Source organism: Glandiceps talaboti, chromosome 5 (assembly GCF_964340395.1).
Source record: "Glandiceps talaboti chromosome 5, keGlaTala1.1, whole genome shotgun sequence".
NCBI lineage: Eukaryota > Metazoa > Hemichordata > Enteropneusta > Spengelidae > Glandiceps > Glandiceps talaboti.
Genome location: NC_135553.1, coordinates 23,501,625 through 23,519,332, shown reverse-complemented (window position 1 = coordinate 23,519,332; position 17,708 = coordinate 23,501,625). Strand labels below are relative to the sequence as shown.

At 34.3% G+C, this 17,708-nt stretch overlaps 1 protein-coding gene across 1 annotated transcript in view; it reads right to left on the bottom strand.

Annotated features, from left to right (window-relative positions):
• Positions 1-17,628, bottom strand: part of LOC144435293 (sodium-independent sulfate anion transporter-like) — a 29,376-nt gene extending 11,748 nt beyond the window's left edge. The window contains exons 1-6 of the mRNA XM_078123887.1: positions 17,284-17,628; positions 8,601-8,966; positions 7,240-7,456; positions 6,471-6,639; positions 384-438; positions 16-100 (exon numbers count right to left, since the gene is read on the bottom strand). Of these exons, the coding sequence (XP_077980013.1) occupies positions 16-100; positions 384-438; positions 6,471-6,639; positions 7,240-7,456; positions 8,601-8,831 (757 nt within the window). The 5' untranslated portion in view covers positions 8,832-8,966; positions 17,284-17,628. The remainder of the gene's footprint in view (positions 1-15; positions 101-383; positions 439-6,470; positions 6,640-7,239; positions 7,457-8,600; positions 8,967-17,283) is intronic.
• Positions 17,629-17,708: the final 80 nt, after the last annotated feature.

Here is a 17,708-nt window from a genome sequence, read left to right as displayed (position 1 = left end):
CCAAACTCGACCTACCTGTCCCAAGTAACCATACAATTTTATACAGGATTAGCTGTGCTTTCGTCTTGGCTTTCTTACCATTACATTTATCTTTTATTTTCTACAAAAGTCAAAGAAAGGTTGTACAATAAGCAATAGATTGAAATCATGTCAAAGTAAGGGAATCATAACTATCAAATATCAGCAAAGAAGAAAGCTGATTATTCAATATTGCAAAATATACTGCTGTACATTGATGATTTCCTGTGACCGTAAATTATTTCCAAATCAAGCAAACTAAAGAAAGACTGATATCAGGTGATAGGGTGATAGTTAGAGTTATGTGCGTCTACTCATCTCTTGTTGAACCTAAATTTTACGACATAAAATTTCAAAATACTTACCTTCATAGACATAAGCAGAATAAAACAAGTTGCTCCCATTACAAAATCTTGCCACCTATAATAACGAACACAAAATGGAATGAATATACATATACTGCATACACAGTGTCTATCTACAATGTTTATGGCATATGTGTGGATATGTATGTATTTAATTCCGATCATGGCAGTGTAAATTAATATATATGTATTCAGGGATGTACATAATGGCCAGTAGCTGGGAAACACAACTGGTTACTCCACAATGTCTTGTTGGCTACTTTTTTCACTTTAAAAAAAACTTTGTTTTGTTTCAACCAGTATATTTCCATTGCTGGGGGGCAAATTCATGGGTCTCATTGGTAAACATTACTGCCTACTTTTCATGTTTGACTGACTACTTGCAATATTAGCCATTATAACATCCTTGTACAATGTATACACGTTACATAACAGTGTAGCAGTCCTGGCAAACATACCTACAGAGTACCAATTGTATGTTTGCACATAACATTTTTGTACCAATAAATGATTTTTTGAATATGAGTTATCACTATGGAAATATATAAATATGTAATAATCAAAATTAATATTTTGATATAGCTCTATTCACAACATGTGTGTACAGATTCATTGTATTAAGGGTACGTCAAACACTACAGCTGATTTCTATTCATTGTACTTTATATAAATGATTAGACCATTGTACTTTATGCATAACATGTTACACAGCTGTATACCAATGCTGATAAGACTTTCTCATTTTTGTGTCATTTCAATATCGATGCATTTTCAACTTATGATGCACCAATAATGATAACACAACACCACAAAAGGCCTTACATGCAACTTTCACAAAAACAAACTGATGAAATATCCACAGATATCAACCTTTACCACAGCTGATTTAGAAACATACCAGTAAATATTGATAGGTCAGATGTCATGAACACAATAAGTACAGCTTTTTTGCTGGGTTACATGTATGACTAAGCACTGTGTGTAATGACATTATACGTGTATGTTAACATGGTTTATTAGATGAATTTTTGCAGACTCCTCTGAGGTTAATCCGGGCCCCTATATATATAAATGCAAATTAGGCCTTTAAAAGTTCATTTTGTAGTTTTGGAATGTTATCAAATAGGTTACAGTACATGTATGTAATGTGTTCTTTCTCAATCATAATATTATAGAATGTTATAAGTTTCTAAACACACTGACAAGCCAATTAGGTTTGTTTACCTTTTTGACCTCTATTTAAAAAATTTGCATTTTATTGATTTTAACTGAGAATAGTTTGGAGTTTAAAGAGTTCATTTCTCAGGTGCTTTGTAAATAGATGTTGTAGGATATTTGCATTAATTTTCATAAAACATACATTATTATATTTTGTAATGTTAACCCATTTTTGATTGCTTTGAAGAAATTACAGGATGGAACCCACTACTCTATAAAGTGCTGGTGAGAACCCTGTAAATTATAGGATGGAACCCACTACTCTATAAAGGGCTGGTGAGAACCCTGTAAATTATAGGATGGAACCCACTACTCTATAAAGGGCTGGAGAGAACCCTGTAAATTATAGGATGGAACCCACTACTCTATAAAGGGCTGGTGAGAACTCTGTAAATTATAGGATGGAACCCACTACTCTATAAAGGGCTGGTGATCGAGAACCCTGTAAATTATAGGATGGAACCCAGTACTCTATAAAGGGCTGGTGAGAACCCTGTAAATTATAGGATGGAACCCACTACTCTATAAAGGGCTGGTGAGAACCCTGTAAATTATAGGATGGAACCCACTACTCTATAAAGGGCTGGTGAGAACCCTGTAAATTATAGGATGGAATCCAGTACTCTATAAAGGGCTGGGTAGAACCCTATAAATTATAGGATGGAACCTATGACAAGCCAATTAGGTTTGTTTACAGTGCATAATCAAATCATAATAATATACAATCAGTACAAAACTTGTCTAAAAACTAAATGTTGAAAAAAACAACAGGGAGAAATGATAGATATTTGTAGTGGTGAAGTAAAACACAATTATACATATGCAACACTGCAAGGGACAGTATTTTATGTTTATCAATCATTTGGTCTTTACAATATATATAGATTAAAATGTCTACTCAGCATTTTGAGAAGTCTTACATGATGGAGTATATAAACAATCATCAATTTATGATTTGGTTAAAAAATAACATATGCTGTAGTAAATCTTACCACAAGATTTTCCACTGAAGCAGTGAGATCTGAGTACAGATGTACCTGTACTTTGACATACATACTTGTAGTGGGCATTGAATCGCATCCAATCAAGGTTGTAAATCCTAAATTTTAGTCATAAATATGACATCAGTTTTATAATTGATGATACAATTGTGGTATAACTGATTTTTACAGAGAGGGTATGACATTTTATCATGTACTAACTTTGTGGTCTTTATAATAAAGCTACTGTTAGTGAATACTTGAACCAGAATGACAGAAATGTGATGGTCCGATCACTACAGACACATCCTCCCATCACAGCATACCTACACATATATCCCATCCTGTTTTATCGCTTATTCTGAAACTTTCATGCACCTGACACTGTGAAATTTTGGCCAAATGCAGCCTTAAATATGTGTGTGCATTTTCTAAAATACTTGATATGATATGATGTCACATTGAAAATGTTTGAAATTCCACTAGTTTGGTTTTGTAGATGTCAATATATTACTTCAGAATACATTGTTGATTGTAAAAAAAAAAAAAATAAGGCCACTTTAGTTCGTCATTGAACACAGTTTTTAAGATTTGATGTAAAAACAAATTTATGCTTGCCATACATGTACATGAGCCTACAAAATGTATCTAACAACATGTGGAGGGGGAGGGAGTGCTGATTTTAGATTTTAGGGTATGGACCCCCAAAAAAACAATTTATTGGGATTTACTCTACCTTATAATGTATATTGCTACTCAAATACATTAACCACATAGGTGATTTAATACTGTTCATAGTGTACAATTTTACAAGGAAACCATAATATCTAACAACACAGTTTCAAAAATTGTTCCAGTTGTAGCTAGTGTAGCTTTGATTTTAACTTGAGTACGTCTGCCACATACAAGAATTATATGTTTTTTAAGCCTCAGTTGCTATGCATCAATCACAGACTAGACTAAAGTATCATGGGGTAACATCTGTGCTTGGCAGATGAAAATCTATAAATATACATATTCATGTTAGGGTTAGAGGAGACAGCATCATGTATCATTACCTGGTGTTAGATTTGCTAATGAGACACATACATAAAAATTGTACAATGTATGTGTTACATGTACAAGACTTAGACTTATGGATCCCCATTTATCAATCCCTACATTGTACCCCCCCCCCCCACACACACACACACACACATACATACACACACACACATAGACACACCTTAGGCTCTAGGAATGGAGATTAATATTGCTAAGTTTTCAAACAATAATGCCAAAGATAAGATCAGTAATTTCAAACAGCAAGTGTAGTGATTCATTATGTAACTATTTACATACATTTGTTATCAATATTATACAATTGATGTAAATTGTGTGAAAATGTGTCAAGTTCATCACATGTACATGTACATGTATGTACACACACCGTTCTGCTAGTACATTCCGTTATCTTAACAATTACATGTGAGTCAGGGTTGATATGTTGTTATCCTATGGGATCATGTAGCATTCACAGTTATTAGAAATCAACCAAACAAACTACAGATATCTATACAGAGTTACTGTACAGTACTATACAGAGTTTAATACAGACCTACCTGTCTTATTTAACACAGTGTTCTTATTTAGGGTGGACTGGTAAAGCAGGTATAAAATCTACTGGGGTTGCCCAGAAATGATAACTTAATGGGGTTCCCAAACAAAATTATGAGAGATTGTATGGGAAATTATGCAACTTTTACCCTGAAACCCCTTTTCCCCTTTATGTTATTGGGATACCTTAGCAAAAACACTGACATACGTAACAAATCTGAGGACAAATTCGTGGTATATGATGTACCGGTACATGTGGATTTATTGTACCCGATATAAATGATATATAATTTGTATACTCAAATAGACAATATTAGACTGATATTGGATAGATTTATATTTTATATTTATATGGTATTACCATATCATAGATTATTTATTCATTTGTTTGTTTATTTATTTAATATTTATTTATGAACACATAAGCAATGTTTTTTTCAGATATTTATGAATACCAAAAAATATCCCTAAGTGCTACAATTAACATATGAAGGGATTGTACCATTCTCAGTGAGGCTCCAGATATATTTAACAGTTACGTGTACACCATGCTCATTATACTAGATGACTTTAATCATAGACCCTACACTTGTGTAGGGTCTATGATTTAACACACTCATAGAGCTCACAGAGCACCTACAATACTGCCATGTTCAAGAGTATTACAGATTGTTTACTTTCTAATGTTGGACTATGGTATTATGAATATACAGGAAAGAAATCTGCCACTGTATTTTTGAAAATAGTTTCATTTTGGGGACTGTATTTGTGAAAATGTTGACTTGATACACGTTGGGAAATGTCAAGACACTGACCTGGCATTGGAAATGAGTATTTTAAGGTATAATATCGAATGTGTAACCAGTGTAGGGTAAAAGTGTTTTAGGGAATCAAAACACTTTCATATTTTCATTAATATTTAATATACTATTTTTGTATAATTATCCCACAAACTATTTGCATAAAATAACTGATGATTCACACAACATTTCAAAATCTATGACTGATGTCAGTTCAGTCCACTTGTGAACATATGACTTCTTAGTAAAAAATATGATTATTTCAATGTCAGCGGAAGTGACAGCTTACTTCATTTAAAATAAGAGTTTGGTTTTGTACCACAATGAATGAAATTGAACAGGACAGCTGACACCTAATAGTAGCCAAGCTGTTGCATAAATCTGAATGACGCACATTATCAATTAAAACAGTCAACTGTTGATTGGCTGTCAGCTAGATATTTTTAAGTACAGTATTAGTATTGATACAGACATCAGATTTATCAAATATTTGGCACACACACACGTCACAATCGTCTATCACTAATTATTTCTTACTAGAAATCCTCCAGACCAATTCTAGAATTGTGGATTTTAATAACATCCCCCCCTCACTCCCACACATCCCCACTTTGTCATTTGAAACAAATTTTTTGGTGTACAGGTTTCAATGAGTGGGAGATGACACATTTTCCTCGAGTGCCACGTGTATGGTTTTTAATGATTTTTCATTCACAATTTTTAGATCTATTTTAAACTTATTCAGAATACAAAGTGTTATAAATTACTGTATTAAGTTGGAAAGCCTTACAGTATCTACAACAATCAAGAACTACGTTACTCCTTTGGAATTTTACACTCTCTTTACGTTCGGTGAGATTTAAATATAACCAACTAAAGGCCAAAATGAAATGGCTTGTAAATATTGTATGTACATACAGAAATCTACTTTTCCACCCAGAGATCAACATTTTTAGATAGACATCTACTTTTCCAGATAGGGATCGTCATTTTCGGATATCTATACAGTATTTTCAGGTATTAAATGCTAATTTTTTTTTTAGCCTAATATCTTTATTTACTGGATAGTTCTTAAGGTATATGAACACTCGTCTCCCAAGAAGTCCAGTGAGGGCCATCCCTCATGGGTTCAGTGTTAATGCTGGAGAAAACCGGAGTACCCGAGGAAACCTGCATTGTTCGTTAGAGTCAAACTGAATGACACACTTCTTACTTACAGCATGGTAAATTAAATCAAACCCTGAATGAGTTTGAATCCCAACCACAGTGGTAAGCGGCAACTGGTTTAACCATTCGGTCACCGACAACCCTAATAGTTTAATAATTATGGTGATCAACTGAACTGTAAAGAACATACCTTTACATATAGTTTGACATACATTTCTCAACCTGTTATCCCAACATGAAGATTTATGTGTACAAACAAAAGCCCCCCCCCCCCCCCCCCCCTCCACCCTCACCCCCATAAGCGCATTTGAATCAAAGTTTCTCACCTTGTCTGTGGAAGGCCTGTACATACATGATAGACATCATCCATAAACCCATGTGTTTTAAACTTGGGAATACCAAATATATGCCTTAGTTGGCCAACACCAATTATTACTGCTGCTGCTGATGTGAATGCATTGATCACAGGAAATGAAATGAAATTTACAAGGAAACCTGGAAGATACAAATATAGACAAGTTATACACTAGGAAATTTGTCAATACATGTACTTACAACAGATCAAGAAATATATTGATTTTCAACTTTTTGTAGCTTCCTTGGTAAGTCTTATATCTACACATTTAGTGGTTAAAAGTGTATTTAGATGTTACTCCCCGGTATTAATATTTTTCTTCATTTGGCCAAGGAAAATATATCACAATAATATGAATTGCAGTTAGAAATGAAGACATAATCAAGTTGTCTCCTGCAATCACAATACTGGAAATTATAGTATTTTCAGACTGTACAATACAGGTACTACAGAACGGTAAGTTACAACGAAATTGCAACGCTTTGCTTTGTCTATCATGCAATGATTTAATTATTCAATGTTAATGTGTCTCTCTGAATGATTAAATCATTGCATGATCGCAAGATCTGTATTAGACAGATCAAAATGTCACATTCATTTCTAACTTACCATTCCAAGTAATCATACTTTTACTATATTTGATGAAATACACAGAGATATCAATTATTACAATATCATCATATATAATCATTAACAAGCATGCCAATATTTATAATATAAATTTGTAACACTGTACCTACCTAAATGAAGAATACCCATCAACAGCAGTACAACTCCAGAAAAAAATGACAATGTTATTGCATAGATGGGATCATGTACTTCGGCTTCTCCCCCTGATCCCCCACCAAACTCAGCTACCATCAATGACATTACAGCCGTGGGTCCTAACGTGATATCTTTAGCTGTACCCATTAAACAGTAGACTATACAACCCATGAAGGCAGAGTACAGACCATACTGTAGAAGACAGAAGATACATATACATGGAAATGTTAGAAGATATTGCAAGGGTGAATAAAAAAGGCAACATGTAACTTCTAACATCTGTATTTGTGCAAAAATGGTTAAAATGTCTATGCAAAGAGAGTCTAGTTCCTGACGACCATGCTGATTTTACACTACATTATCTTCACACATTTTTAGTCTAGTTCCTATTCCGATTTAAATTGGAACACGGCCGTCAGGAACTAGACTAATACACATACACCTGTACTAAGTTGATTAAAATCTGATATGTTAACTAACCACCATTTCTTTATTTACCTATATTACCTTCATACAGTTTGTTTTCGATATTGATGTTACTTGCACTGTCTGTGTTGTCTTTTTGTCACATGACGTTTTCCTTTAATTGACTGTCTCTCCTCAACTTTTCATAATGCCAACCCTAACCCTGCATTTAATGTGTACTTATTAAGACTTTCTGCCCTTGCAGTCTCTTTTGCTACAAATTTCATTTGTTAATCCTCAACTTGCATATATACCTACCAATAAATTTACAGAGTCATCCTACTGGGTGTATTTCTACGCTTAAAAACACCTACAAGTTTGGAAAATATATTCATTCATTCATTCATTCCATGATAGAAAAATTATAATACACATGTAAGTACACTTCTTTTCATGCTTTATGTCCAAATTTACTTCAATTCCAATGACTAATGACAGTAGACTGTGTATTATAACAGGATAACTGCTACACGTGACATAAATGCATTCCTGCACATTTCGTTATCTTGTTATTCTGAAATACTGTACATGTACGTGAATAACATTCTGACCTCTGTGGTACATGACCAGTAAAACCATCCATCCAGAGACTGATTTATTGGCCACTAAAAAGACTAGCCACAGAGACAGACTTTTGGTCTAAAAACATCCAGCATTTTGTAAATTTCTTTTTTCAGTTTTCAATCACCAGATTCATTTTGTTGCAGAGATTATATATCCTCCTAAGGATTCAAAATATATTGATTTATACATCATACATGTAACTTGCCCAAGTACGAGTGCTCTCCACAGGTCAGAGTACTCTGACCAAAAAAGAGAATTGGGACAAGTGGTTGAACCTTTGAACTGTTCTCACAACAAGGACACTTACCTCCACTGGAAGTTTGGCTATTGTCGCATATGCTAAACCTTGAGGAATGACAGTCAGTCCCACCGTCAATCCAGCAATACAGTCCGATATCACCCATTTTGGCTTGTATTTTGGTAACCAGATAGATATTGGAAATTTCTGTTTCCAGTTTTCAACTGTACAGCTTTCTTTCACGAAATCATTAAACTTTTCCTTCACTGTCTTTGCCCCTTTTCTAATATTTGAGGCCATATTGTCAAAATAGTTTTGTGTTTTCCTCTGGTTTACAATTTAAGTCCTGGTATGTTTTCCAGACTCCAATCTTGTCTTGTTGATGGAAGTAGATTATCCTCCTCTCGGCCTTCAAAGTCTTGGCACTTTGTGATCCTGAAAAAAATGAAGAAAATTGCATTGTCATACTTAGTTGACACAAATTAACAAGAATTTATATAACTTTGTTTAATGAACATTCACATATACATGTACATGTAAATGAAACTATCGCCTGTTGTTTCGATGATGATGATGATGATGATGAAAATGATAATGATGAAAATGATGATGATGATGATGACGACGATGGCGACGATGACAACATGACATTGACAATCACAATGTGAAGACAGAATGTTTTATTTTTTAACAATTTCTTTTCATATATACTGAGGTTTGCTCTGTCTTTGGGTTACACACTCCAGCAAAACAGAATAAAGTGCATAAGTCTTTTACTAACTATAAAGGACAGTTTTGGCCATTATCATCTATTTGCTAGTTAGCTGACTTTGATATGTGGTTGGAAGAAGAGAATGATACTTTCCATTAATCACATCATATTTAGTAATTTTGCAGTACCGCGGTAGCATGGATACCAAATTGATCAAGGATAGACAAAATTCACAAGTACAAAAGTACAAAATGAAAATCATTTTTTTTAAAATCACAGCGACATTTGCATTTTTAGACCCAGGTTACCTACATGTACAAATGCATTTAGTACAGTCACAGTTAATTTGTATATGACAAGACAATAAACATACAAAGACAGACTACTGTACAAGTACACAACAACAAACAAACAAAGACAGACTACTGTACAAGTACACAACAACAACAAACATACATATACTTGGACAGACTACACAACAAGTTACAACCATACATGGTCAGACTATACAACAACAAACGTACTTCTAGGAGAGAACAACAATTGTACCTGGCTAGATTACACAACAACAAATGTACTTGGACAGACTACAAAACAACTGTACTCGGACAGACTACAAAACAACAATTGTACGTACTTGAGCCAGACTATAAGGTTAACTGATTGCTGTGGATGAAAGTACCCTGAGCCATTATCATTCATTCAGATTGTGGTGTTGTCAATGTACAGGTAGAGTCAGTCCCATTTCATACAACATGAGAATCATTTGTTGTCCTTAAGATATAAAATCCCTTATAGTTGAGAGTCAGCGACAGATGTATATCATTCCTGACTATCACTTTTTGTACATACACATGTACATGTATTGTTACTTTTAACAATTCACTTTCAAAGTTTTAAAAATCAATAATTTATTTGGTAATGATAGGTAGAGTTTGCTTCAATTGTCAAGTTATTCGTGTTACAGTGAAATACAGAATGTGTATTTGTAATTCATTGCTTGAATTTCATTTTGGTGCACTGCATCATGATATCATTTAGTGGTACTTTTAATAGCTACACTTCACATAAAAACAGTATTTTCCATGTACTGCCGACAATGTGAAGGGTAGAAATCCATGACAGCCTAGTATCTAGTCATGTGGGATTTTGACTATCGTCTCCCATCATGACTAGCATTTCCTGTGCAGTTTTCTACTACAGACAGAAAAAGGATGCAAATTCTTATTGGAGATTTTAATTTACCTGCTGAGACATTGACCTTAAGAATGGAATTAAAGATTTTTTGAGACCTCATTTGCATATCATTGATGGAATCATCATGCTCTGAATAATTCTACATCAACACATCCTCAGTCATAAACATTCCCACCAAATTTCAGCCCAATACATGTAGTTTTGAAATTAAAGATATTTTTACTAAAAGTGAAAAGTCACATTTTGTACCTACTTTGCATATCATTGGATCACAGGATCATCATGTCATGAACAATTCTTTATCTACACATTACTATGAATATTTCCACCAAATTTCAGATCAATCTGCTCTAACCAAAATCATAAATATTTTTGGCAAATCACTGATCACCTGTACAGCAGTTATTTTCTTTTACACTAAGTGAAATCCCCACCAAGAAAAAGACAGCACATTTTACCATTCTTACATATGCACTAATTGAAAGATGTGCATATGAACTTCTCCCAGTGATTATATAATATTATATAACCCGTCCCTCATGCTGTTCACTGAGAAATATGAAAAGTTGAAGGAAAATAATTCTTTTACACATCTGCACATACATACATTATCTTACTTGATTTATATAAACGCTTTATTGATGATGGTGTTGGTGCAGCTCCACTCAAACTTGAGGAACTGATGCAATTTATTGATTACAGATGTAACTTTAATCCTGCTATTCAGATGATATTTCTGAGTATATGTAACTATCAATTTCCTTGACATCTCCCTTAGGATTGATGGTGATGATATAGCTACATCTGTGTATACTAAACCTACTGATTCACATTCATATTTGCAGTATGCATGGTTCATCACATCCTAATAAGTGTAAAGATTCCATTCCCTATTCACAATTACTTCATTTACATTGTATTTGTAGTAGTGATTTGGATTTCAGGGAAAGGTCTACTGGTTATCAAGTGTCGGTTACCGATGCGGCTTTACTTAAAGGTGTCATCTTTGTCAAGGGAAGCTTGTATCAAATCACATGATCAGAAGAGTAATAACGATCATCCTATTGGCTCTAACCTACCATCCCTTTTCCACTAGAGTTAAGAACATAATATACAAGCATATCTTACGTTCTAATAGGGTAACCAATTCATTACAGAGACATTTCTCAATGCCTAAAGCACTACTACATCTCAGTTCAGTTTTGCTAAAAAAACATTAATAACAGAAACAGAATGATACAAAGGGCAAATATTTTTTAGGGCACCAAGAATAATGATTGATGCGAATCCACATATCTGGGTCAAATATGTGAACTTACATGTAACAGCTACCATTGTTTATGTACACGTACCACGACAAGGTTGAAAAAGTATCAGCAGACTTGCATGTTCCAAAAGTGCCATGTGTCTAAGCAACCACTTCTGACACACGTGCAGACTTTTATCAATGTCTGGTACTATCAGCACAGGTTAACTCAACCCTCACAAAGATAAACCAACAGATCACATACAGTAGGTAGCAATTATTGGATCAAACATGCATACACAATAGGTATGTTATATATATACCCTTACAATCAAACCTTGCTTCATTTTACTGTGATTTTACTTCGTAGGTTATAAGGTAGGCTAGTAAAACAAATCAACTTTAAATGTTCCCACTTCAAATATGAGTTTGGGAATACATACCATATTTACAGTTCACTGGTTATTAAATAAAATGAAATCGTTTGAATGTTGGTCTGTTGTCTGTTTGTTTGTAGAAACTACATGTATGGCAAACCAAGACATTTTCAAAACTAGAAAATGTTGTTATTTTATGATCTTCAACTACGGTGTACTTCCCAAAGACTAATTTTTTCTGAGTTACATTAACCTTTTGCATCATGTGTCACTGTCAGCATACATCATGTATACTATAGCCTGGGCCCGGGCTGGGCCATTGGGCTGGTTGTTTGGCTAGACGCATGAAAAATGAAATTGAAAGTCAATACTGCAAGAGTTGTTTTATTTCTGTCTTCTATTCCTTGACGCACTGATGCAAAAATTGCAGTCACATAGGGGAATGCCCCACAGCCCTGCCCAAAGGCCCAGTCCAGGTTTTAGTATATGCCCATTGTGTTTATGTACTACAAGCATCTTAATTTGCCTTGCTCATTTTCATATTTTTGTTTTCCAGCAAAATAAATGAAAATCATGCTTTAAATGAAAATTGGCAGGTTTAGAGTAATCTACTACAGGTGTATGTCTAGTCTGTGTCTCTTGTATGTCCACACCCACTGACACTGAAACTTTAGACATTATCAGACATGATAACCTTTCCTCACTATAAACACTGTATGCCAATACTGATAGAACATTATCATCTCTGTCCAGATAACATTCAGATAACCTTAAAAAAAAGATAACCTCATCTCCTGCAGCAGTTTGGAAAAATACACGTCTTCAAATTTTTCAAATTTTATTGTTTTGGTAGTGACTTGTAAGTTGTTTTATCTTCAAAAAAAAAATTCTTTTCATTGCAATATGTTATCCAATAATGCACCTTGGGGATGAATTTCACTGAAAAATCAAGTTCAAAAAATCTCTGTAAACTTTGCCATATGAATGATTCTGGTCCTTTTGAAATAAAAGGAATTTGGGGATTATTTTCCAACAGAGTTGTGGTATTCAGCAGCCATATTGGATTCAGCAGCCATATTGGATTCTAAGATGGCTTGATTTTGCTAACATTTTCACCTCTATTTCAAAAATTTGAATGGTGACCCCTAATTTTTTTTTTATACTGAGAATGGGTTTGGGTTTTCTTGAACAAAGTAATAGCTAGTCTAGTTCCTATGCAGTATCATTACGATTTATACCTTCACCGTGGTTAGAACCACAGACTGGTCATCCAGACTAAGTAACAGCAAAAGGTTCAAACAGTTTATTTCCAAGACGTATTTCATGTTATTAATAAGTGCTTTAACATAAATCAAACTCGTGAAACAAGACAGAGAAGACAATATGCCGGAAAATGAAGGTACTGGGTTTAAGGAAAAATACACCTCAGGGAACTTTTGTTAGAAAATTACTAGTTGGTACTAAGTAAAGTACCTCGCATCATCCAAAACCTTTGGAAATCTTCTTGGTCCATTCAAAATCATTACAGGAATTTGCTTGTTCACCACCTTGTTTTGAACTAAAAGGAAACCATCAATCTCATAGAGCTAAAATACTGTTTGGTGGCTATTTTGAAGTATAATGTGTGATACATGTAAAGATCATTTTGTCCTCTATTCAAAACTTTTGTATGGTAATCCTCAATTTTATTATTGACTTTAAACTCAGAATAGGTTTGGTTTTCTTGAACAAAGTAACAGCAAAAGTTTACAACTTTTATGTCTGATGTGTATACTATCAGTATGATAATACTAGGTACATGTAATTTTTGCAATTTGTATATCTACAATGTACACCTTGCAATTCTTGCTTTAGTTTGATAAATATTCATGTGTACATTAACCTCACCAGTACCTTGGAATTCAATTTGTTGTGGCCAAGCTAGGGTGTTGGAAAAATTACAATTAACTCCTGCCTGGGAAACAACACCCGCCATAAAGCATAAGTTATGAGACAAAATTTGCCTTATAAAGTACACATGTATATTGCTTTAATATGGTGAGTGTTGCTTTTAACTCAAAAGTCAATATCACTTTTTAAGCAGGTTTTTTTTTATAATTACTAATACTACAGAGTTTGAGTGGATCATGGCCAATTGTTGGGCCTTAATTCTTCAGTCAATGTCACTTTGTATGATGTACTTCAAGTTCATCTTTCAAGGATTGAAATAACTTTTTTGAAACTTCATCTGTATTAGTGTATGTGTGCATTGTGTTAACTACCACAGAATAAAGATGACTCAAAGTTTGCTACATGTGTATACTATGGGGTATATGAGTAGCTAATACATGTATACCCCAGTACCTGCCCTTTAAGTAATTACTAGTATACATTGTATCACATGAATTACAATGTACTTGAGACCTCTCCCAGTTAACCACTAACAAAACTGTATACACTTGTACTATTTTATGTTATTTATATGTGTTATTCCTATATTGTAATGACACCAAACAAGAGCTAAACATGTTTGTTGTGTACTAAATTTACATATCTTTTTCTATACGCGTAATATACTATAGTAATTGACACAACAAAATAACAGTTTAAGCAGTGGTATGATAGAGGCATGTACATGTACCTAGTGTTTGGGTCACTAGATAAGTGTACAACAACACAACAGCATAATTGTATAACGTGATGATAGTCCTAAAATGACCAGTGCTATATACGACTATTTACTAAGTTTTCTATACTAAAATACATACAAGACTCGCTAAAATGTATGTCAATAATATCACCCGGCCTATCAGCTAAATTCGGAGTCAAGCATAATGTTGAGATTGTCATTTCTGTACCGCTGTCATATGTTAAACATATAAATCACTTGATTTGACAAGACTTACCCGATTGGCTGAAGTTCGGAACTTTTTGTCAATACTTTAGTGCTGCATGTGCTTTGAGACCCATTTAAACTGTACAGTGCGCTACCTCACCCAAACGTTGTCGTTCTCATGCAAACCACAACATGACCACACTTTTAAACACCTTGCGCACACTATAAGAATTACTGTCCGAAACAATAGACTATACGATGTCTGAGTTCAGGTACGATGTATGCAACAATCAGCAAGGTAGAGTACCCAACCATAAAACTTAGGCTGGTACACAGGTCAAAGGTCACTATTTGGCTAAAATCTCGACTGGTCAAATTTGGGACAAGAACATGATGATCTCATTTTGGGGATGAGTTTGTTTGTTGAAGGATGTACATGTACACAAAGGGAGTGTCAATCTAGAGTTTGGATTAGTCAAAAATGGAAAATAAACAACTAAATGATTCATCATGGTCACTGATATGCACAGATAGGAAAACTGGTTTACATTAAAAAAAAACAGATATCAAAGCAGTTTTTAAAAAGTGAAGAATGCACCGTATTTGAAGCACATATGAAAAAGCAAGGGAGCATGGCGTAAGTGGGTTACATGTAAAAATAACTTCTTGGATATATGCCATATACATGAATTACAACAAGAAAGCAAAAATGTGTTTATCAGTGTCAGGTGACTGTCGATTGTCTGGAGTCAGTGACATACAAAAGTGGCCTTGGAATCATATGGTTTAACAAGCCAGTAACAACCAGTTATCTTTAATGTAGCCAAGCATTCTTGTTGAATTCTTAATATGAGTGTAACCTTTTACTTAGCATGCATGCATGAATAACTGTTTTTGTTTATGTTATGAAATTTCCCTGAATAATGATGCAATTAATTTACTGTCATAATAATTAAGTTAAAATGTATACTGTACAATTATTAATATCATTGTTACAGGTAGACAAAAAATTTCAGAATGACAAGGAGATCGAGTGATGGAAATCTGCTGCAATATGCCACTATCATATGTCAAGGGTACGATCTTTAAGTACCCCTCATGCTTGACCTGATTGAGGCTGTACCTGGGGTCAGATTAAGGGTACGCTTTCTCATTGAAGTTGTGGGCCATAATATTAGCAAGCTAGCTGCCCTTGGATTGGTCAAAGAAGCCACCTCTTTTCATCAAAAGTCATTCAACGTGAACAATGCACCATCCAGTCAGCAGCAAAGCATGTGACAAGCAAGCAGTGAATGAAATTCAGATACCGTGACACCATAGTCAATCACATGTGCATGAAATAAAAAATAGGTGTGCATAGATTAAGTCATGCAACCTGACAGATTCAACATATCCAAGTTTCCATCACTGTTGCAGTACCAGTACTTTTTGTTAAAACTGCTCAGTGATCTGTTTCCTGTCATCAAACTGTATGTACTCCACATGACGTGGGCCTCTGGATTATAAATCAATATACAATGGCAAATTATCATAAAAAAGGTCACAAGCTGTGAATAATTAAAATCTGATTGTACCAAATTTCATTGATAATCTCACCTTGACTGTAATATACCGGTGGTTGTAATGTAATATGAAATAAACAGTTTTAAGTATGAATGAATCATAATTAGTATGAGTTAATTATGTTACTTTTTAAAGTCTATCTCAGGTACAATACATATTACCGTGTTCAGACCTGACTCAAGCCACTGTAAGATTGTAAGTATAAACTAGGAATCTAACCACTACGGATATGGTCTCAATTCTAAGTGGGGATACATATATAAGTATACATACACCTCATATTCTAGCAAAGTATTTCATAATTGGCACAAACATTTGATGGATTTTGGTTACCAATAATATTGCACTGCAGGGGGCTGGGGGTGTTACATAATTTTTATCAATTTTTTTTAAAGTTACACGATGTGTACAGATACTACTGCTAATGTTCATATTGTACAATTCATTGTTCCATTACCTATCGTGGACGTCCTCTCTCCTTATGACTATTAGAGTGATCTTTGATTTTTCCTTTTTTAAAAATACATACCAACAATCAACATGTAATGTGAATGGCTTCATCTATCAATTTTTTTCTTAAAATGACAAGCGTTGTACATGTATATCACTATTTCATGTTTATAAAACACGGTAGAAAAGTTTAAAACAATATCCCTGGCAGACTAAAGTATATATCAATCAACGCAACGTTGTACGAGACACTTTATGATCGCAGTCATCCGAGGTATCCCTGTATCAACCGGGATAAGAAATACTATGACATTTACGTTACAAAAAAAGACAAAAGCGAATTAACATGTACTAACAAGACACACATAATTTGGCAATGCATATACACCTACCGATTCTTATTTTTTTCTCTCCAACGTTTATGTCTCGTAAGTTGCAGACAGACAGCGTGTCTTGCGGAAAAGTGTGCGACGTCGTGTCGGCTTATCGTGCACACAAATGGAATATTCCCAAACTTCAATCGTTGAAATGACACGCGTACGGTACATAGGCGTATTAGGAGCCGAGTATTGCTGTAGACGCAACAGACACGAACTTATTATATCAGATCGACCTTCCGAAATGACCACCTTTCGACATCCTTCAAAGGTTATTCATACTACGACTCTCAAATTTACGACTCTGTCCTGAACAAGTACGTCGTGTCATTTCGCCACGCTGTCCACTAACAAACTCTAGCGTAAATAGATTGAGTGTAATGATGACCTTTCACCGTTGCATCTACGTCATCTTCACAACGCAAATATGCAAATTACTT